General features: G+C 39.8%; 2 protein-coding genes across 2 annotated transcripts in view; both read right to left on the bottom strand.

Moving 5' to 3' along the window:
* Positions 1–79: 79 nt before the first annotated feature.
* Positions 80–19,967, bottom strand: LOC127526951 (trace amine-associated receptor 1-like). The gene is made up of 2 exons (XM_051924193.1): positions 18,877–19,967; positions 80–230 (listed from the first exon to the last, which is right to left on the bottom strand). Exon 1 carries the CDS (start codon positions 19,922–19,924, stop codon positions 18,917–18,919), a length of 1,008 nt encoding a protein of 335 aa, XP_051780153.1. The 5' UTR covers positions 19,925–19,967; the 3' UTR covers positions 80–230; positions 18,877–18,916.
* The window catches only part of LOC127526950 (trace amine-associated receptor 1-like), a 23,016-nt gene continuing 18,763 nt past the window's right edge, over positions 17,983–22,235 (bottom strand). The window contains exon 2 of the mRNA XM_051924192.1: positions 17,983–18,738. The gene's annotated coding sequence lies outside the window, so the exon portion shown is untranslated. The remainder of the gene's footprint in view (positions 18,739–22,235) is intronic.

Here is a 22,235-nt window from a genome sequence, read left to right as displayed (position 1 = left end):
ACAATATTAACAAATAAAACATAAATAATGAGGTGAGTGAAATATTGTATTTTTCCATTTAATTAGGTGCCCTTACTTATTATTGCAACCCATGTTAATTCCTATAATACTCTTACTTTGAAAATAAATGTATTTAATTGCATTAACACAAGAAAGCATACCTGTATATAAGTTTAATTTTCACCTGTCAATATAAGTTCTCAAGTGGATAGTCACTTTACATTTGATCCCTGCATACACAGGTAAATATTTTGCTTTAATAATCTGGTTCAGTGAGAAGATTCTGGAAATAAGTTAATGATTGAGGATCCTGGAGAAAATATTTTACGAGACACAATTAATTTCATACATTGTTGAAACCATGGATAAAAAAAGGCATAAATAATTGGATTAATTCCAGAATTTATTAAACTTATCAAAGTTAGTCCACAGAGTACAGCGGAAATATATTCGTCAGGAACAGGTGCATATAAGACATAAACAGCCAAAACAAGCTGAGGAAACCAGCAGATCATAAAAACTGCCACTACAATTCTTAATGTCCTGGCAGCCTTGTTTTCCGATTTTAATGTAGTCTTGCTGTTTAATTGTGCAGGTGGCTTTTTCTGTAAAAATAAATTAATGGCTCTTGCGTGTCTTCTTGCAACTATAAATATTCTGAAATAAAAACATGAAATGACAGAAAAAGGCAGAACAAATGAACACAAAAAATCTGCCATGCCCCATGCAGGGAGAAAATCAAAACCACAAGCACCTGCACACCCGTTGAAATGGTGCTGCCATCACTTTTCAGGTATGCCAATGTATATAAAAGAGCTGACAACCAACCTATAGCAATACACAACATTGTTCGAGAAATGGTTACATTAGAAGTGTAAAAGAATGGGTTACACACAGCAAGGTATCGATCAATTGAAATAAAAACCAGGATACTTACAGAAGCCGAGGTTAAGAAAAGATACATCAGGTAAAAAAAATAGCACATAAACTCACCAAAATACCAGCAATATTCAATGTATGCAGCAAAATGAAAAGGCATTACAAACAATCCCAAAAAAAAATCCACAGCTGCTAGAGAAAGTACAAGGCAGTTGGTAGGGGTATGAAGCTGCTTGAAGTGAGAAATAGAAATAATCACAAATATATTCCAACACAGTGTTACTATAATTACAAATACAGTGAAAATATAAAGCATCACATACTCCTCATACTTTCGAACTACTTTGACACATGAGATATTATAATCTGGATAGCAGTAATGCAGTTTTTGATCCATTCATGCAATTTGCTTATACACTTGTTTCAAGTAGAATATAAACAGTTCTCTTAAAAAATGAGCTATGATGAAAATAACAAACTACAGCCTTTTATGGATAATGTGACTGCTTGACACACCTCCTTACAGGAGCAAAAATGAAAATTTAGAAAACGACAGTGACTGACACACTTTTATTTGTAATTTTACACTAATTAATATCTTAGGAAGGTAAAGCTCCTGTGGCCAAATGTGTAATTGTGAAAATATCACAGTAAAATGCTCGACCATATTATCTATCTATCTATCTATCTATCTATCTATCTATCTATCTATCTATCTATCTATCTATCTATCTATCTATCTATCTATCTATCTAAGCTGTAGAATGATCTTCCTGCTACTATATAAGATGCCCCTTCAGTCTGAACTTTCAAATCCTGGCTGAAGACTTGCTACAGTACTTCAGTTTATCATACCCAGACTAGGGCTGCTGAATAACTGTATCTCTGTTGTTAGTTAGCAGCATTAAAACATAAGTAATATGATAGTTATAATTTGTTACTAAACCTCACCTATTCTGTTTCTCTTCTTGGTACTCAAATGTGGCACTTGGTACAAATGCCGTAATGCCAAGTTGTTTGCCTGCCTTTTAAAAAGTCACTCTGATAGAGGAGCGCTAAAATCATCAGGTAGAAGGGTTCTTCCATTAGAATGGCTGTCCCAGCACTGGCTCTTTTCTGGAATGGCCAGCTAGGAGTGGGGCAGATTGATGGCCGTGGTCTCCAGAACTCTGAACAAATCTGAATCCTAGTATGTGATATAATTTGCTCTTGCACTTTACTTTGCACCTGTACTATTACTATTGTACTATTGTATTGTATTGAGAGTTACTTGTGTTATGTTCTGTGTGATGTATTGCATTTACCTAATTTTTTCACATCCACTGCATACCCAGTTTACCAGGAAAGGAGTCTCTCTCTGAATTGCCTTTCCCAAGATTTCTTCCATTTTTCCCTATAAGGGTTTTCTTGGGGGAGATTTTTCTTGTCTTCTTAGACAGTTATGACATTAAACTGCATCTGGCCCTGCAAGTGGTCCTCCAAGTGATCTTTGCCTTGCAGGGAAAACTTGGGGGTTGGAAGCAGGATTGGCACTCCAGCCACAATAAAAACTTAAAGCAGCTCTGGAATGGTAGACAAGACTCTTTTCTGTTCTCTACAGGAATAGCTGTGCTGTAGCCGCCCACAGGAAGGCTGCTCACATCATGAAGGGGATGGGGGAAAGCCCTTGAGAGCTTCATGCTCAGAAGAGTCCAAAATGCTGGAAAACCAAAAGGATCAGGCCTGTTGGGGATCGGAGCTGCTGTGGTGCTGAGGCATCACCCACTGCCCAGCAGCACTTTGGTCCTAATTTGAGGCGCACAATATGGGTAGGCACATGGGATGTCTTGTCTCTCTGGCATGATGATCATCTTCCTCTGCTGTTGGAGGGGCTTTGTAAACTCAACATTTCAGTGGTGGCACCCCCTGGGGTGTGCAGACCTGGGACTGGCCAGATCTCTGTAGGTGGGTACACTTTTTATTGCTCTGATCTCTCTGATGGCTGTCATACTCAGGGAGTAGCTGTTGCTGTGGAGGATAGGCTCCTTCCAATGGTACCGATGTCACTTCTTTAAACAAGTGTATTATGAGACTCAGATTAAGGAACTCGCTGGGTGCCTTGTCTGTTGCCTCAGTGTATGCTCCAACCGCAGTGAGTGATGTCTTGGTTAGGGAGACTGTGCTTGGTGGTTGATGGGTGCCGCTCCTCTGGTCGTGGATGACTTCAATGTGACCATTGGCACTGACAGGGCTGGCTATGATGATTGTGTCAGTCCCCATGGGTCTGGCGACCATGATGAAAGTGGCCCTATGTCCCTTGACTTTGTACATCGTTGGACTTGGCACTCCAGTACTTGGGGTGCGGTGAAGGAGATAAATCACGTTCTCATGGGTAGATGCTGGTGGCTCCTACAGAACTGCAGGGTCTACAGAAGTGCACAGTTTGTGTTGCTACCTTGAAGATCCAGCTTAGGTCCAGTAGGATACCACCTACTTTGAGAATGAGATTGGACCTGGGCAGACTCCATGATCAGGTTATTTCTAATGAGTTTATATGCAGTTTGTGTGAGGAACTTGCAGACTTGGGTGTGACTGCTGATCCTAATGTGATGTGGGAGAGCCTCCATAATAAGATCCTGAAGGTTGCTGAGGGTTGTGTTGGTGTTGCTAGTGTTCCCAGAAGATTTTGTTTTATGTTGCAGGGCACCCTGGACATCACCAAGAGGAGTTGCATTGCACTGCTTAATGGCAACTCTGGTCTGTATTGGGAACTGAAACAGATGGCTGTGTGGGCTCTGAGGGTAGAAAAGGAGGTGTATGCTAGAGGAAACTGTGAGCAAGTGACACACCATCTATGGTCTAGTGATCCATGTCCTGCGTACAGAGGAATCGAAGGGTTACGCACATCTGAATCTGTTCCTAGTAGAGTCATAGTCAGGGCGTGTGATACAACGTTCCTTACGGATGATGTTGCAGTTGTGATCCTTGGGGCTGACTACTTTGAGCAGCTGTTTAAACCTGATCTTCTGGCTAGGATGTTGGACATCTCTGGATCCATGGTTCTGTGGAGTAGTGGGTTCACATCTCATGTCAAAAAGGCCAGTTTTAAATAAATAATTGCCACACTCGCAGTTTAGCAAGGGGATGTGGTGGTGTGTGGACGAGCGGTTCTCGGGGAATTTGTGATGCGGGCGATTATCACTTAAGTGCACAGGTGAGGAGCCTACCGCATCCGTAATTGTTCCCGGGAGCCACTGGTTGCCACAGCTGAACTAGGTCCCCGTCATAAATAGAAGCATGAGGCGGCTCATAGGAGGAATAATGAAAAATCAAAGAAAAGAAAGAAACGAAGGTTGCAGGAGTGAGGAAGAAGGCAGTAAGCTGGAGGAGAAAGCCGGTGCGTGAGGAGAAAGAGAGAGAGAGAGAGAGTGAGCGAGTAAGCACTCGTGGGCAGCTGGAAAGTGAGCCCCCGAGAAGAGTGTTTGGCTGACACTCAGTGGGTCTGAAGGAAGCGGTCGCTCCAGTTGAGCAATCAAGGAGCTGGAGTGACCGGAAGAAGGACGGCTGGCCACGTAAGGCCGAGAAGGCAGCGGGAGTCGGGAGGCTTGGGTGGTGAATTTCCCTGGCGTGAGCGTCCTGGTTGCTGGGGAAGCCAAGTCTTGAGTTGTAGAGTGCTAGACCAAAGCCAGGGATCGGGAAGCCTCCAGATAAGTCGTGTCCGAAGAAGGTCAGCTGCTGGTAGGGCGACTCTCCTGTTGTGGGGCCCAGACGGGTACACTGTTCATCACTTCATCCAACTCACTCCAAAAATCTTCTTTCTCATCCATCTCACACCCAACCTGTGGGGCATATGCACTAACAACATTGTGTTAACATTGTTGTGAAACTGGGTGCCATCTATGCCTTACCTATGGCAAGGCAGATCACTAACTGAGAGTAAGCTATAGTCAGAGGGGCAAGAAATAGTTAGAATATTCCATTTCAATTCAGCTTGTGGCAGCTATAATAGGACCACCCAAATACTATGCACTAATATAAAGGCAAATATTTAACATAACTAAGAAAATTCTTCTATCAACTGGGGGGCTATTAAAAACAGGGCTTGTTAAAGCTCATTGCGTGGCAATGTATGATTTTGGGCTATACAAAAATAAATTGTATTGTATTGTACTGTAAATGAAAGTCGCTGGCCATTATTTTAGGCTTCACTTAGAATGTAAAATCAAATCATACTGTTGCAGGGGCCAATGTACAAGAACAGCAAGTAGACCCTGAACAGAGAGCAAGGGGACACAACATGTGAAAGTATGACAGATTAGATGATAAAGAACATTTTTCAGATATTTAGACTATAGAGAACCTCTTTAGGGTATCAAAGAATGTTTTTTTTTTCATAAAGGACTTCTCACTTCAGGCGGCAAAGTAGCGCAGTGGTAGTGCTGCTGCCTCGCAGTAAGGAGACCTGGGTTCGCTTCCTGTGTCTGCGTGGGTTTCCTCTGGGTGCTCCAATTTCCTCCCACAGTCCAAAGACATGCAGGTTAGGTGGTTTGCTGTTTCTAAATTGGCCCTAGTGTGTGCTTGTTGTGTGTGTGTCCTGCAGTGGGTTGGCGCCCTGTCTGGGATTGGTTCCTGCCTTGTGCCCTGTGTTGGCTGGGATTGGCTCCAGCAGACCCTCGTGACCCTGTATTCGAATTCAGTGGGTTGGAAAATGGATGGATGGATGGACTTCTCATTTCTGTGTGAAGTGACAGGATATGTTTTTGTCAAGGAAATACAAATACCTGAAAAGCTTTTCCACTTGTGACGTGTTGTCAATATTAAGTTTCAAGTAACTTTTTTTTTTATCAAGAGCATTTCAGCTTCAGGCTTTGGAATGACACCCAATATGCGCAAAGAATATTTGCAACTCATCACCAGGACTGGTCAATCCATTTGGCACAACCCGATCCACAAAGTCTAATAATACTGAATGTCATTATGGACACTGAGGGGATGCTTTTGTGTAATTCAAATGGTGCATGTGCTGGGATCTCCTACAAAAGCTGCACTATAGACACAAAGGAGCACTGTTTTGGTAACTCTCCCTTGATAACCTAGTCAAGGGAGTAGTCTAATAGTACAGAATGTGCACTATGAACAACAAGAGGCTCTACTTTTGTTAGTCAAGCGTTGAACACTCTGGACATCAAGGCCCACCCCTCTCCCCCCACCACCAGCCTAGGGCTCCATATGGGCTTCAATTGGCAGTGCTCATCATGACGCATCAGATCACAAGTGCAACCTGTGTCACAGGAGGCTGGGGTCCCTACCCAGCCGGGACGCCTGGAAGGACTGGAAGGTGGCATTTATGCCCACCACTGAAAGGCATCCAATTGAGAATTGTTGTCTTTACTGTTATTGGCTACTGGTGGGGTGGGGGACAGGGGCTCCTCCTCATGCACAGCCATGTTCTGGATTTCCATGGTCCACACAGTATTCTTCTGCTCCACCAAAGTCTTTGGCTTATTAATATGTACCTTTTTACCTGGAAGGTAGAGAGAATGGGGGTGGGGGGGGGGGCTGCCTCACCTGCATGTTCTCAGTTTAATCCTGTTGTGCTTTTTGTAACTTTCCGGGAAACAAAATGTCAGCTTTGTTTTTTTTAATTATCCATGCAAATAAGGGTGGGTTGTGGGAGGGCATGGGATGAGTATTTGATCTGAGTGACTTTTGGATGAAAGAGTCATTGAGCTTTCCATTTGCCACACAGCTTTATTTCTGTTCTTCTTTAATCACTCATTCTATTTTCCTTCTGTCGTTTTCCACTTTTTTATGCCTATAGCTAAACTAAATGTAGTTTCCTGGAATGCTAGGTTCTTAAACTTGGGTTACAGGCGGGTGTATATGCTTGACTTTTTGCATTATCATCAAATGGATATGGCTTTACTTCAAGAGTCTCACTTGGCCTCCGATGTGCCACACTGCACTAGTAAATATTATCGCATGGACTCTTTTCCTCGGCTTTCATGAAAAAGTGTGAGGTCCTTATTCTTGTAAAACTCCATCTTCAAATTTCAGATTTGATTGCAAATGGTGATAATATAGGGTGGCACTGCTTTTTTCAAGCTGAGATTGGTGGTCATAAATTATTGTCTTTACATATGGACACACTACATTTCATCCTCATTTTTTCATGATTTAGTGGTTTATTACTCAAATATTCTGATTGTGAATTGTACATGGTAGATACTAATGCTATGATGATCACAAGTGAAAATAATTTAAACTTAAAAAATAAAAATAAAGCACTCACAATGACATTGTGCAAAAAGTGGGAACCGATAACTGTTTAATTTAACACATATGTGTGTCGTTGGGGAAGTGGAAGGAAACCCCACTTTGTACCAGCCTCACATGCATACTTTATACATACAATGATTGCTCTTGGGTTTCAAATGCAACAGCACCAGTCAGTGTCCTTTTCAATTTACATTATGATTGTTATATACAGTAGATGATTTGCAGGTATGCATGAAATAAAATAAAAAGTATTGCTTTTATCAAACTTTAAACTACATGGGTGCACTGCATCATATTTGTTCATAGGGCTAATATTGTGAGGATGAAGTATAAGGACAGGATAGAGAATGAACTGTGGACTCATAACATGGGCTCATTAAGGAATGGCATGAAGATGATGGCTGGCATTCATACAAAAAGCAATAATCGAGTTGAACTGGCTGTGGTGATAATTGACTATCAGTTGGCACAAAACTTGAATGAGTTCTATTCAAAGATTTGAAGTACAACATTTTGTTTCAGAAGTAAGCAAGCAAAAGAACAGACTTAGGACTGAAGCCTGGAAAGCAGCACTTCGTTGACCAGAATGATGTCAGAAAGGTCCTTAAACAAACAAATATTAAAAAAGCTAAGGTCCAGACAAAATAAGTGGCTGTCTGCTTCATGTCTGTGCTGAGGAGCTCACTTCAATATTGAACTCCATATTTGAAATGACCTTGGATTTATAATTGCTTTGCACCTCTCCATCAGCGTCTTTTGTCCTGTAAATGTGTCGATAAACAGGGAAGGCACATGTACTGTACTGAAAGAAACAAAAGATCAACATTCAGCGTTGATCCTGCTGCACTGAATAAGCTCACACGCTCTAACATCCCCCCCCCCCCATCTGACTCTAAGTAACAGCGCAAGTACAGACACAATCCAAGTGTATGTGTGTACTGTATAATATTAACAAAAAGAGCAGCTTACTACTGAAAACGGCAAATATAGGAATGAGTTGGGATCAAACCGGGGACTCTTGATCACACTTGCTTTGCGTCTGTACTTGCGCGTGAGCTTATTCAGTGCTGTTGATCTTTTTTTCTTTCAGTAATAGCGCCAACATAAATCCACACCCGATGCTGTTCATTTTCAAATAATATTGCATTAGTGTGATGATGCTTTCACATATATTGTCTCTTTCTTTCAGGTGTGTAATAGAAACCACAGCATAGAGAGAAGCGTGTACATTGTAACAGGTATACATGTTGTAAATGTAGGAAAGACGATCCTTGCGGTGTGTAAACAATTAACATTTGAATCTGATGATTGCATATAATGCTGAACTTACTGCTCTGTACTATTCTATCCTCTGCATGACCTAGAGTACAAAAGAAACAGCATACAGCAACATGTGTGGACTGGCAAGATCGGGGAAAAAAAACACGCAGTCACTGATTACAAACCACAAGATGTTATGCAAATGAATATGAATAATATGAATAATGTTGCATCCGTGCCAAAGAGTTTTCCAAAATGTACTATACAGGTCATAAAACGAATAATTACAAATATCATATATACCTACGTCTGTGTTTTTTTGTTTTTTGACATCATATACCATAAGGTGCACACTAATTCAGCATGAGCAGGAACACTCAATAAAACTGAATAAAAAAAAACAAGTGACAGTGAGATACGAAGAAGGCAGATTCGCCAGCATTTGTGTGTCAGCTTTAATCCCTGCAGATGAGAAAATGTCCAGTTCCATTGTCTCAAAGCACCACTCACATCTCCAGTTATTCCGTTTCAAATGAAAAATAACAGCGTCAGATCCCTGGGTGGGGGGGGGGCGGTAGTATGTATCGTGATCGTGATTTAGAGAGAATAAAAGTTAAAAAAACATTAACCTTTACAAGTCCTATGAATGCACAAGTGTTACAGAGGCAAAACAAATGTATGTGTGTACTGTATAATATTAACAAAAAGAGGAGCTGAGTACTGAAAACGGCAAATATAGGAGTGAGTAAGGATCGAACCAGGGACTCTTGATTACAAGTCAGTAAATCTTACCGCTATGCCACTGAAGCTGTTGTCTTGTCCTTGAACCTTTTGTGAAAGTGTTTACTTGATCTTTGGACTTCAGGTTTCATACATTATATAGTTTATGCCTACATTTTGTCATTTACTACTATAATATGAAAAAAGTTTCAGTTTTAAAAATGTGTTTACACAGATTACTGTAGAAACAGAAAACACACATGAAATGCGTGTGTTCCAAATAGCGATCCATTATTTCCAATCTAAAACTCCAGCAGTTCAGTCACTCCCAGATAATCAAACAAGGCATGAGCTGGGAAAACTTAGTGAACATTCTGCGACGGTGGGGGATGGAATAGCCGGCTGCTTGCTGCTTGTCTTAATCAGCACATTTAGAAGAAAAAAGACGCTGGCGGAGAGGTGAGAACAGTTTTAAGGTGGGCTGGATCTACGAGTTTTTTCGTAGACTCTGGTAATTCTAGTGTTAGTGGATGCAGTGGATTCTCCATGATTAACAGGAGCCTGCTTAGTGCCCATCGCTCTGCCACGGGTGTCAAACTGTCCAGCTCCATGTCTACAATAGAGCCTGCCTTCCTCACCAGTTTGTCCAGGCGTGAGGTGTCCTTCTTCTTTATTCTGTCTCCCCAGCACATCACTGCGTAGAAGAGGGCACTCGCCACAACTGTCTGACAGAACATCTGCAGCATCTTATTGCAGATGTTGAAGGACGCCAGCCTTCTAAGGAAGTATAGTCGGCTCTGTCCTCTCTTGCACAGAGCATCAGTATTGGCAGTCCAGTCCAATTTATCATCCAGCTGCACTCCCAGGTATTTATAGGTCTGCACCCTCTGCACACAGTCACCTCTGATGATCACGGGGTCCAGGAGGGGCCTGGGCCTCCTAAAATCCACCACCAGCTTCTTGGTTTTGCTGGTGTTCAGGTGTAAGTGGTTTGAGTCGCACCATTTAACAAAGTCCTTGATTAGGTTCCTATACTCCTCCTCCAGCCCACTCCTGATGCAGCCCACAATAGCAGTGTTGTCAGCGAACTTTTGCATGTGGCAGGTCCAAGAGTTGTATTGGAAGTCCGATGTATATAGGCTGAGTAGGACCGGATAAAGTACAGTCCCCTGCAGGGCTCCTGTGTTGCTGACCACAATGTCAGACCTGCAGTTCCCGAGACACACATACTGAGGTCTGTCTGTAAGATAGTCCACAAACCATGCCACTAGGTATGAATCTACTCCCATCTCTGTCAGCTTTTCCCTAAGGAGCAGAGGTTGGATGGTGTTGAAGGTGCTAGAGAAATCCAGAAACATAATTCTTACTGCACCACTGCCTCTGTCCAAGTGGGAGAGGGATCGGTGTAGCATATAGATGATGGCATCCTCTGCTCCCAACTTCTCCTGGTATGCGAACTGCAGAGGGTTGAGGGCGTGGCGGACCTGTGGCCTCAGGTGGTGAAGCAGCAGCTGCTCCATATTATTATGTGACGTCAGAGCGACAGGCCAGATGTCATTCAGCTCACTAGAACGTGATACCTTTGGGACTGGGGTGATGCAAGATGTTTTCCAAAGCCTGGGGACTCTCCCCTGTTCCAGGCTCAGGTTGAAGATGCGCTGTAGAGGACTCCCCAGCTCCAGTGCACAGGCCTTCAGCAGTCGGGGCGATACTCCATCTGGACCTGCTGCTTTGCTGGCACGTGGTCTCCTCAGCTCTCTGCTTACCTGGGCTGCTGTAATTGTGGGTGGGGGGAAACTCTCTCCTATGCTGGTATCAGCAGAAGGATGGGTGGAAGGTGCAGTTCGCCGAGGTGAGTGTGAGTTAGGGTAGTCAAACCTGTTAAAGAAGTTGTTCATCTGGTTTGCACTCTCCATGTCTCTCTCGATGGTGGCACCCCGCTTCAAGCTGCAGCCAGTGATGATCTTCATCCCGTCCCACACTTCCTTCATGCTGTTGTTCTGCAACTTCTGCTCCATCTTTCTCCTGTACTGCTCTTTCGCTGCCCTGAGCTGGACTTGGGCATGCGCTTGAGCTCATGCTGATCACCACCTTTAAAAGCCCTTTTCTTCTGGTTCAAAAGGCCCTTGATGTCACTTGTAATCCATGGCTTGTTGTTAGCATAGCAGCGTACTGTTCTTACTGGAACTGCAATGTCCATACAGAAGTTGATGTAGTCAGAATTGCAGTCAACAACTATCTCAATGTTCTCAATATATGATCTCTGCAGGATCTCCCAGTCTGTAGTTCCAAAGCAGTCTCTTAGAGCGTGCTCTGCCTCAGGGGACCACTTCCTGAATGAGCGTGGGGTTGTAGGTAGCTCCCTCACTCTTGGTTTGTAGTGAGGCTGAAGCAGAACCAGGTTATGATCTGCTTTCCCAAGTGCAGGCAGCGCGTCTTTATGTGAAAACAGCAGTGTCAGATGGGGGGCGGTAGGATCGTGAACGCGTCTGAGAGAATAAAACTGAATAAAGAAAAAAAAAAAACAAAGCTAACCTTTACAAGTATCATACATTTACACCAGCTGTTACAGACTGAAATCAAATGTACAGTATACTTTTATTCTAAAATAGTAAGAATAAGAACAGTTCACTTCTCAAAAAGGACTCGTCCGGGGTTGAACCTGTGAAGTTTTAATTACCAGTCAACAATTGATACCATTGCACCACCAAAGCAGTCATAGCAAATGCGTGTCAATGTCGCACCCTAACATGGGTTCTTTTTCTGCAGTTATATTCTTGAATAGAAGCGCACTTGTCCTGTTATATTTGTACCTTTTGTGAAAGTGTTTATTTGATATTTGGAATTCAGGCTTAACACATTATACACTTCATGTCTACATTTTGTCAATTATAAGTAAAACATGAAAAACGTTTCTGTTTTAATGATGTGTTTACTGTACATAGATTGTTGTAGACACGGAACACACATGAAATGCATGCGTTCCAAATAACAATATAGTATTTATAAAAGGTGTGATTTTGCTTGACTTCTCACTCTATACGACTCCAAGCAACTGACACGCAGGTAAACAGACTTGAGCTGAGAAAACTGTGCGGCAGTGGGGGATGTGATAGTAGGTTGCTTGCTGCTTATCGACACACTTACAGCACAAAAGACGCTGATGGAGAGGTGTGAAGCAATTTAAGGTGGGACGGATCTACAAGTTTTTTCGTAGGCTCTGGTAATTCTAGTGTTAAGAGACACCAACTTAACAAAACTAAGGTTCACTTGGACCCTTACAAATCTGTACACAGAGCAAAGAGGGGTGTGGAGGATGCCACAGCAACACTTTTCAATTAACTGTCTGAGCATTCGGAAGGATAAAACATACGCAAGATTGCAGTTATAGGCTTTTTGCCAGCCTTTAACATGATTCAGCCCTACAATTTAGTTGATAAACTGATTGATCAATTCTTTTCAGGTGCTAACTTGGTGTGGTGGATTCTGGACTTTTTAACATACAGAACACAAACAATGAGTGTTAATTAGCTTGTACAATGCTGTGATCGCTAAATATATCTGTATATTTCTGTGTTGGCTGGGATTGGCTCCAGCAAACCCCCGTGACCCTGTAGTTAGGATATATCGGGTTGGGTAATGGATGGATGGATGGTACCAATATCTCGGAACATATGACGTTTGTTCAGTTCTTATCACTTGATTACATACCATGCATGTGCTGATTCTCTCTCTGCCTCACTAGCTGTTACTAGAATTGTGCATGTAATGATACCAGCACCCAGCAGGCAACATCTTTGCAACATAGCACAACAGTTTTAAAAAAATAACACATTTTTTTTAATTGTAGGAACAAGATTTAATTCTTGAGTGTCTTAAAAAGAACAATGAAATATATTATATTATTATTATTAGTGTTTTTTATTATTGACATCCATGTGGATGTAAGCACGAAAAACACATGGAATTTGCAAACTAGATTATAAGAACAATTTTAAAATCAGTAAAATGACTGTAAGCAATGTCATGTCATGCTACTTTCTAAGACAGTTAATTCAGGCCAGGGTCATCCTCTTGCTGCTGAAGCTTGTAAATAGTGTGCAACTTAAATTCTATAGGTGGTAAAAGATTGTCACTAATCCTCATTCAAGATTCAAACCTGTTTTTTTTGTAGTAGAAATTGAAATGCTCCATAGACCTCTTCAAACTTTCACTTCTCCTTCTGGTGGTTTAATGGGTTGTGCAGGCACTGCACCGAAGATTTGTGAAATGGTACATACACCACAAAATAACCCAGCATTCCTCACACATTCTGAATGTCCATCCATTTTCCAACCCGCTGAATCCAAACACAGGGTCACGGGGGTATGCTGGAGCCAATCCCAGCCAATACAGGGCGCAAGGCAGGAACCAATCCCGGGCAGGGCGCCAACCCACCACAGGACACCCACACACCAAGCACTCACTAGGGCCAATTTAGAATCGCCAATCCACCTAACTTGCATGTCTTTGGACTGTGGGAGGAAACCAGATCACCAAGAGGAAACCCACGCCGACATGGGGAGAACATGCAAATTCTGAATGTCAGCATCTGTATTAGAAATATTATGAGAAATTACTTAAATTACTGCTTTTTATATTTTTCACATGCATTTCCTGTGTGTTCAACTATCATTAAAATGTCCCATAATTATAAATAAAACAATGTTTAAGCAATATTGGATTTTAAAAAATGCCCTTTAATAGTTATGCAAGATTACTATCACTGAAAGAATTAAATTTGACACCAAGAACAATTTTAAGTTCAGCTGTTATTAAAGCATATTTTTGACATTGAGAGGTGCAGAAACACAGAATGATGGTGTATTGCATTTAGCTGTGATACTAAAAGATACATACCTAGGTACCTTGGATCAATTCATGTTTAATTCAACAGAAGCAGAAGACTTATTGTATTGAGAACAAATAAAACATATAATTTAAAGCAAAACCAAGATGAAATTTAAGACCCTATGATAAAATGTTGTGCTGTACAATTTGCGAATGTGTGCAGCACTCCAACCTTATCAAAGAAATACATTACATTAATTCAGATCAAATGTTAGACTATTTTTGATATATCTGTCACATTATGAGCATATGTGTGATAAAGTTATAAGATCAATCATGCCTAAAAGCAAAATCGTGCAGACACCAATACATGTCCAAATAAAGTGTATAAGCCAGCCACTTTAATGCAACTAAAACAGAACCTGATGCCTTTCATTTACCTCACCAGGCACTATAATATCCCAGATCACAAGAAATTATTATCTGGTCTGTCATGTACGAAAGCAACAGACACTCAGACGGTATGGAAATTAAGAAATAAAGCTCATCATATAGATCAGGGGTGGGCAAATTCAGTCCTGGAGGGCCGCAGTGGCTGCAGGTTTTTGCTCCAACCCAATTGCTTAATAAGAAGCTCTTATTGCTCAAGTAACACTTCAGCTTCACTTTAGTTGTCTCGCTCGTTAAGATTTTGAACCCTTATTGCTTATTTTAGTCTTAAACAGCTGTATTCTTGGTTTTTAATTGCTCCTAATTAGCAATACCACACAAATGACAAAAGAGACCAGCATTTCTCCATTTAGCTTGTTACCATTTACACCTGTGTGTATTTATCACACACTATTTGGTTTAATTAAATACTTGGAAGGAAAGTGAAGAGAAAAAAGTGAAGCACTGAGAATTACTCATCTGTTTTAGACTTCAAATCATTTGGATGATATCCTTAGAAAGGAAAATAAATCTAGGATATGAGAATGACCTGACATGGCAGATTTAAAGCACTAGCAAGCCATGCAATTAAATAATTGACAAGGATTGTTTTTTAATTAAGCAACTGGGTTGGAACAAAAACCTGCAACCACTGCGGCCCTCCAGGACTGAATCTGCCCACCCCTGATATAGATAAAGCTTGCTCTATATTGAGTTATCATTTAAAAAAACAACAGTATGCAACTAGGGTAGGGCAAAATTACCATAGTCACCATTTCCTCAGTGAACTCCTACACAATGTTGTAAAATCAGGCAGTCAGGTATTGTGCTCAAATTCTCAGACAGCTGGTATTCTAAATCAAAGCTTCTGGTTCAATAAGTGCCTCTGAATGACACTGTGGTCCTAAGGCAGACACTTAAACATCCTGTGCTTCAGTTAAAATGATATCTGTGAACGATGATGTAATAGTCCAGTAGCGACAAAGTGCACCATTCATTTTACAAAGACAAGACATAAAACAACAAAATCATATTCCCGCACTTAAATACTTAATATATTTCAAAGTAAAAAACTATATTGTTAAACAGTTAATTGTTATCTCCAATCCAGTATTGCACGCCATTGAAGGAGAAAACAACACATCTCAACAACACATTTGTCTGACTGACTGACTGACTTATATCATATTTTAAAATCCTGTTCATCTTCTCATTCCAGTTTCCTTCACTCAAGTAGTGAACATCAAGTAGTGAACACAATTTTCCTGGATGATTATACTGATTATCATTTAAAAACATCCACTATCCTTAAAGCAGTATTAGCTTTGGTTTGTCAAATACTGCAGATTTATTAAGGAATGCAAACCAACATACATCATATCCTTATATGTTGTATTCAGCTTTCCAAAAATAGGAAGTATAAATGGCTTTTGTTAGCAGCATATGTGTACAACCTAGTTATTAATCAATTGGTTAGAATGTATGATATTACAGGTAAAAATACAAGTCCTTTATAAAGCATTAGAAGTTTTATTAGGATTGCTCCTGGTTTAAAGAACTCTTATTGACTTTCTAAACCTGTCAATGCTGTTGTGTTTACATTTGCTCTCAATTAGTTCTCGTGCATTCTCTGTCATCTCCCATAATGAGGAAACAACTCAGCATTTTAAGTAGAAATGAAATGCCGTAAAAAAAAAAAGTAAAATTAGTAGTGAAATTAACAGTCAGGGACATTTTTGAGTTATACAATATTCAAAGCTTATGTTCAGTAAAGCTGGCTCTCTATATGAAAAAAAGTAACATGTCTTGCACAATATATCAGCATAACAAAAAGTGCACACTGCAGTACTTTACATTAATCCAACATTAATTTATTCATCCATTTTCCAAATTGGTGGGCAGAGCCTAGCTTGGCAGCAATGTCTGTAAGGCAAAAAACAAAATCGGTACAGACATACACACTTACACTTTGACCTATCTGTCAGTTTAGAGTCATACATGAACCTAAAAGTCACATCTTTAAGATAGGTGAGAAGAAGCAAATTACACAGAAATAAACCCAGAAAGACACAGGAGAACATACAGAGTGACAGTCGCCAAGCAGACCTTTGGAAACTCCCTGTAATCTGACGGGGCTGAAAGTGAAAACACTGTGCTACCCTGCTGCCTGAAATTAACTTAACAAAGCAGGACTCTTGTAACAGAAAATTACCTATTTTTATATATAAACTCAAGTTACGCCCAAAAGAACTTACACAGGACAACTTTATATCATGAAAATGCAGTGCAGAAAAAACATGACATAGTGGTAAAAAATCTAAAGATAACAGAGCATACATTGGAGTTTTCTATAAAAAAAGTAAAACATATTTAGAATTGTTTATCTGAAGAGAAATTTTATAAGACAGTGTAATTACATCATTTAGGAAAGAAGGTATGGATGATGACTCAGAAAAAACAGCACAATTGGAAGCATCTATGAAAAAAAATCAAAGAATGGGTAACTTTAAAATTAGACCTATTTCAGTTGAGTGTTCACTGCATTTTTAAACTATATGAAGTCACAAACCTTTTCAGGTTTATTTGGCATATACTGTATACACATATATACAGTTTGCACTTTACAACTTGCATACCAAATAAACCTTATATTGTAAAGTCTGGTCAAAAGTTTTAGAACTGCTCTGTTTTTCCAGTTTTTCTTAAAATTTAATCAGTTGAAATGCAATGAATGGCATAAAATGGTGAAAAGGCAAGCAGTAAAGTGCCAGAAGTTTAAATTTAAAGTTTAGGTTAACAAAGGCTGAAAAAAGGAAATAGCAGAATATTACAAATGGGCCATCTGCAAGGAAAAACTAATAAATTACAACTTAAAGATGTTCTGCAGCAATTAAAGTAAATTAAGCCTTGCAAGTTAAAGCAAACAATTTGCACAAGTGTCCCAACATCTGTTGATCAATTAAATTCTCTGTCTGTCTTAAAGCAGAGTTGGAACAGACTGTGTTACTACACCCTCTATGCCCTAGAAAATTGTAAATGCCAGTGACAATGTCAAGAAAACAGCCATTAACAAATGAAATGGCACAAAGCATTGTTACCCTTAGAAGTATAGGCCTTTCATTTAGAGAAATAAAAAAAAAAATCAAAGTATCAGTGAGTATGTTGCCCTACACCGTCCAAAGGCAACTGGTAACATGAAGAAACTCTGATAGAAAGAATCCTGGCAGACTCAAATTCACAACCCAATCAGAAGACAAGTTTCTGAGGGTCACCAACTTGCATGATAGGCGCCTCACAGCACAACAGCTTCAAGCACAACCTACCTGTGGCCGAAAAAAGCAAGTCTGTTTCTACTGTGAAGAGGAGACTTTATGCTGCATGTTTGACAGGATAAGTGGCAGTAAGAAAGCCAACCCTTAAAGGACGTAGTAACATAAAGGGTGTAGTAACATACTCTGTTCCAACTATTAGTTTTTCCCTGAAGAATGACCATTTGTAGTATTCTGATATTTCCTTTTTTTCAGTTTTATCTTAACCTAAACTTTAAATTGAATCCTCTGGCAGTTTACCATTTTAGTTCATTCATTGCATTTGAACAGCTTACATTTGAAGAAAAACTGGAAAAACTGAGGTGTTCTAAACGTTTTGACCAGTAGTATATAAATATATAAATAGTTACTATCATGTATGATAAACACTGTCAACAATTAACACTGTGAAGACACCAAAACCCAAACTGAAATATAAGTACATTTATAAAAAACAATCAAGTCAAACTTCTGCATTTATGCAATGATGTTTTTCAAAGCACTATGAAATTTAAAATTAATTAAGTATAACAGAAGTTATCTCAATCTGAGTCAGAGCATTATATGCAAATAAAAACAATTTTAGGTAGTTGAGCTAAAGGAAAGATCCATTAGTCCAAGTGACTGTTCTGTCTTGCCATATATTGTATGATGTTTGATGTCACTTTGACTTTATTTACAGGTTTATTCGTGCAAACCCAGCTACCAAATGAATAAAAAAAATCTTTAAAGTTTACTGAAAAGTAGTAAATATTAAATTGCAATATTTATTTAGATTACATTTTACAGATGTGCACTGCTTCATAAAGTTAAACTGCTTCAATACATCACAGTTTACAAATATGTTCCTTTTTTAACTACTTCCTTTACTTTAAAGGAAAGTATTTATTTTTGTAAATATTAATGTATGATGTAAAAATGGACACAGTGTTTTAGTACTGATCCAGTCTGTTAATTTAATTGTTTTAACAGTATTAACAGATAAAAAATAATGAGGTGAGTGAAATATTGTATTTTTACACTTAATTAGGTGCCCTCTACTAAATTTTGCAACCTTTGTTAATTCCTATAATACTCTTAGCTTGAATCTCAATGAATTTCATCGCACTATCACAAGAAAGCATATACAGTATATGTTTAACAGTCATCTCTCAATATAAGTTCTCAAGTGAATAGTCACTTTACATTTCACCCTGTATATCCAGATGAATATTTTGCTTTAGTAATCTGGTTCAGTGAGAAGATTCTGAAAATAAGTTGATGACAGAAGATCCTGGACAAAATATTTTACGAGACACAATTAATTTCATACATTGTTGAAACCATGGATAAAAAAAGGCATAAATAACTGGATTGATTCCAGAATTTATTAAACTTATCAAAGTTAGTCCAGAGAGTATAGTGGAAATATATCGGTCAGGAACAGGTGCATATAAGAAGTAAGCAGCCAAAACAAGCTGAGGAAACCAGCAGATCATAAAAACTACCACTACAATTCCTAACGTCCTGGCAGCTTTGGTTTCTGATTTTAATGAAGTCTTGCTGTTTAATTGTGCAGGTGGCTTTTTCTGTAAAAATAAATTAATGGCTCTTGCGTGTCTTCTTGCAACTATAAATATTCTGAAATAAAAACATGAAATGACAGAAAAAGGCAGAACAAATGTACATAAAAAATCTGCCATGCCCCATGCAGGAAGAAAATCAAAACCACAAGCACCTGCACACCCTGTTAAAATGGTGCTGCCATCACTTTTCAGGTATGCCAATGTGTATGAAAGAGCTGACAACCAACCTATAGCAATACACAACATTGTTCGAAAAATGGTTACGTTAGAAGTGTAAAAGAATGGGTTACACACAGCAAGGTATCTATCAACTGAAATAAAAACCAGGTTGCTTACAGAAGCTGAGGTTAAGAAAAGATACATCAGGTAAAAATAATAGCACATAAACTCACCAAAATACCAGCAATATTCAATGTATGCAGCAAAATGAAAAGGCATTACAAACAATCCCAATAAAAAATCCACAGCTGCTAGAGAAAGTACAAGGCAGTTGGTAGGGGTATGAAGCTGCTTGAAGTGAGAAATAGAAATAATCACAAATATATTTCCACACAGTGTTACTATAATTACAAATACACTGAAAATATAAAGCATCACATACTCCTCATGCTTTCGAACTACTTTGGCACATGAGGTATTATCAGCTGAATAGCAGTAATGCAGTTTTCGATCCATTCATGCAAAGTCTTTATACATTTGTTTCAAGTTTAATGTGACAGTTTTCTTAAAAAAAGAGCTATGATGAAACCGAAAAGCCACAGCTTTTTATGGATAGTGGGACTGCTTGACTCCTCCCTGGAGCAAAAGTGAAAATTTAGAAAACTACAGTGACTGGCACACTTTTATTTGTAATTTCACACTAACTAATATCCTAGGAAGGTAAAGCTCCTGTGGCCAGATAACTGTGAAAATATCACAGTAAAATGCTCTACCATATTAGTGATGTGGAAAAGGACTGAGAATCTGTTTTGGGCATTTGCATTTCTGGCTGTTCTGGACACCAAGAAATTAATAATAGCTGAAACATCTCTAACTAGCAGCCCAATGTAGATAACTCTTTTAGCAAGTGCAACTTGGATATATCCATCCATCCATCCATCCATTTTCCAACCCGCTGAATCCAAACACAGGGTCACGGGGGTCTGCTGGAGCCAATCCCAGCCAACACCGGGCACTAGGCAGGAACCAGTCTTGGGCAGGGTGCCAACCCACCGCAGACCTTGGATATATGCACTTATTTATTCAATGAGAGCTCTTGAACTCTGTTTAAAGCTTCTGGTAACATGCTTTTTAATGGAAATCTGCATCTGATCTAATTGCTGATATACAGTATATTTGCACTACGGATGATAGTTTGACTGTTAACTCGACACTTTTTCTCTGTAAATGAGAGTGGCTGGCCCATTGTTTGGGCTTCACCTATTGATACTGAGACAACCACAGAAAACTAGAATGTAATATCAAAATGTACTTTAACAGTAGCCAATGCTCAAGTACAGTACAATACAAACACCTGACATTTTTCATGCATGATCTGTTGTCCATATGAAGTTTCAAGTAAGGTTTTCAAGTAATGGTAAAAGGGAGGGAATCTCCTTCCCTGGTATGGCCTAGGTTTCAATATGGACTTCAACTTACACTGCTCATCGTGACCGACATCAGACTATATGTGCAACCTGGTAAATGGGAGCAGTATGTGCTCCTGGATCAGATGCTGTGCACTTACAATTACATCTGTCATTCTCTGTCTTATGAGCAGACTAAAATATGGTAAGGGATCACCTGTGTCTCATAAATGTGCCCTAGATGAATGGTGCAAAATACAGGGGGTATTGAGATCACCTAAAAAACTGAATTCCTGAAAATCAAAATTATGTGGTGGTTCCTAAAATAAAATATAAACATGCTATGCAGTGGAGGGGCGGCGGCAGTGGTAGCACTGCTGCCTCGCAGTAAAGACGCCTGGGTTCGCTTCCCAGGTCCTCCCTGCATGGAGTTTGCATGTTAATAATAATTAATTCTTTGCATTTATATAGTGCTTTTCTCACTACTCAAAGTGCTTAGCAATTGCAGGTTAAGGGCCTTGCTCAAGGGCCCAACAGAGCAGAATCTCTTTTGACATCTTATGGGATTTGAACCGGCAACCTTCTGATTGCCAGTGCAGATCCCTAGCCTCAGAGCCACCACTCCACCCTGAATTCTCCCCCTGTCTGCGTGGGTTTTCTCCGGGTGCTCTGGTTTCCTCTCACAGTCCAAAGACTTGCAGGTTAAGTGCATTGGCGATCCTAAATTTTCCCTAGTGTGTGCTTGGTGTGTGTTTGTGTCCTGCAGTGGGCTGGCGCCCTGCCCGGGATTTGTTCCTGCCTTGCGCCCTGTGTTGGCTGGGATTGGCTCCAGCAGACCCCTGTGACCCTGCGTTAGGATATAGCGGGTTGGACAATGGATGGATGGGTTATGCCGTGGCATGCAAAAGTATTCAATCAATCCCCTTGCAAGTCATCATAATTTTCTGCATGACAAAAGATGTTTGCACATACAGTATTTATCCATTCAGTATTTTAAATATGAACTCTTATGCTGCAACAATACATTTCCAAATTCAAAATAAACCATTTTCTGTAGACATTTAAATGAAGAAAACACACTCGAAAAGTTAGTGTTTACATAAGTATTTACACCTCTGCACTCTGGAAGCTCCAGGTTTACACAATTGACAAATTAATTACAAATTACAGTCACTGGACCATAATTAAACATAAGTATGTACTACGTTTTGGATACAAAATGCACCCTTTGTAAGGGCCATAGTCTTTGTTGCACAACCACTGCAAAAATGAAGACAAAGTCGCAATCTGCTGATGTGAGAAACAAAGTCATTGAAATGCGCAAGGCAGGAAAGGGCTACAAAAAATACCGAATTGTTTGAATGTCCCATTAAGCACTGTTCGATCCATCATCAGAAAGTGGACGGCTCATCACAGCACCC

This window comes from Erpetoichthys calabaricus, chromosome 3 (assembly GCF_900747795.2).
Source record: "Erpetoichthys calabaricus chromosome 3, fErpCal1.3, whole genome shotgun sequence".
Classification (NCBI taxonomy): Eukaryota; Metazoa; Chordata; class Cladistia; order Polypteriformes; family Polypteridae; genus Erpetoichthys; species Erpetoichthys calabaricus.
Note: the sequence above shows the minus strand (reverse complement) of the source record. Positions and strands in the feature narration are given on the sequence as shown.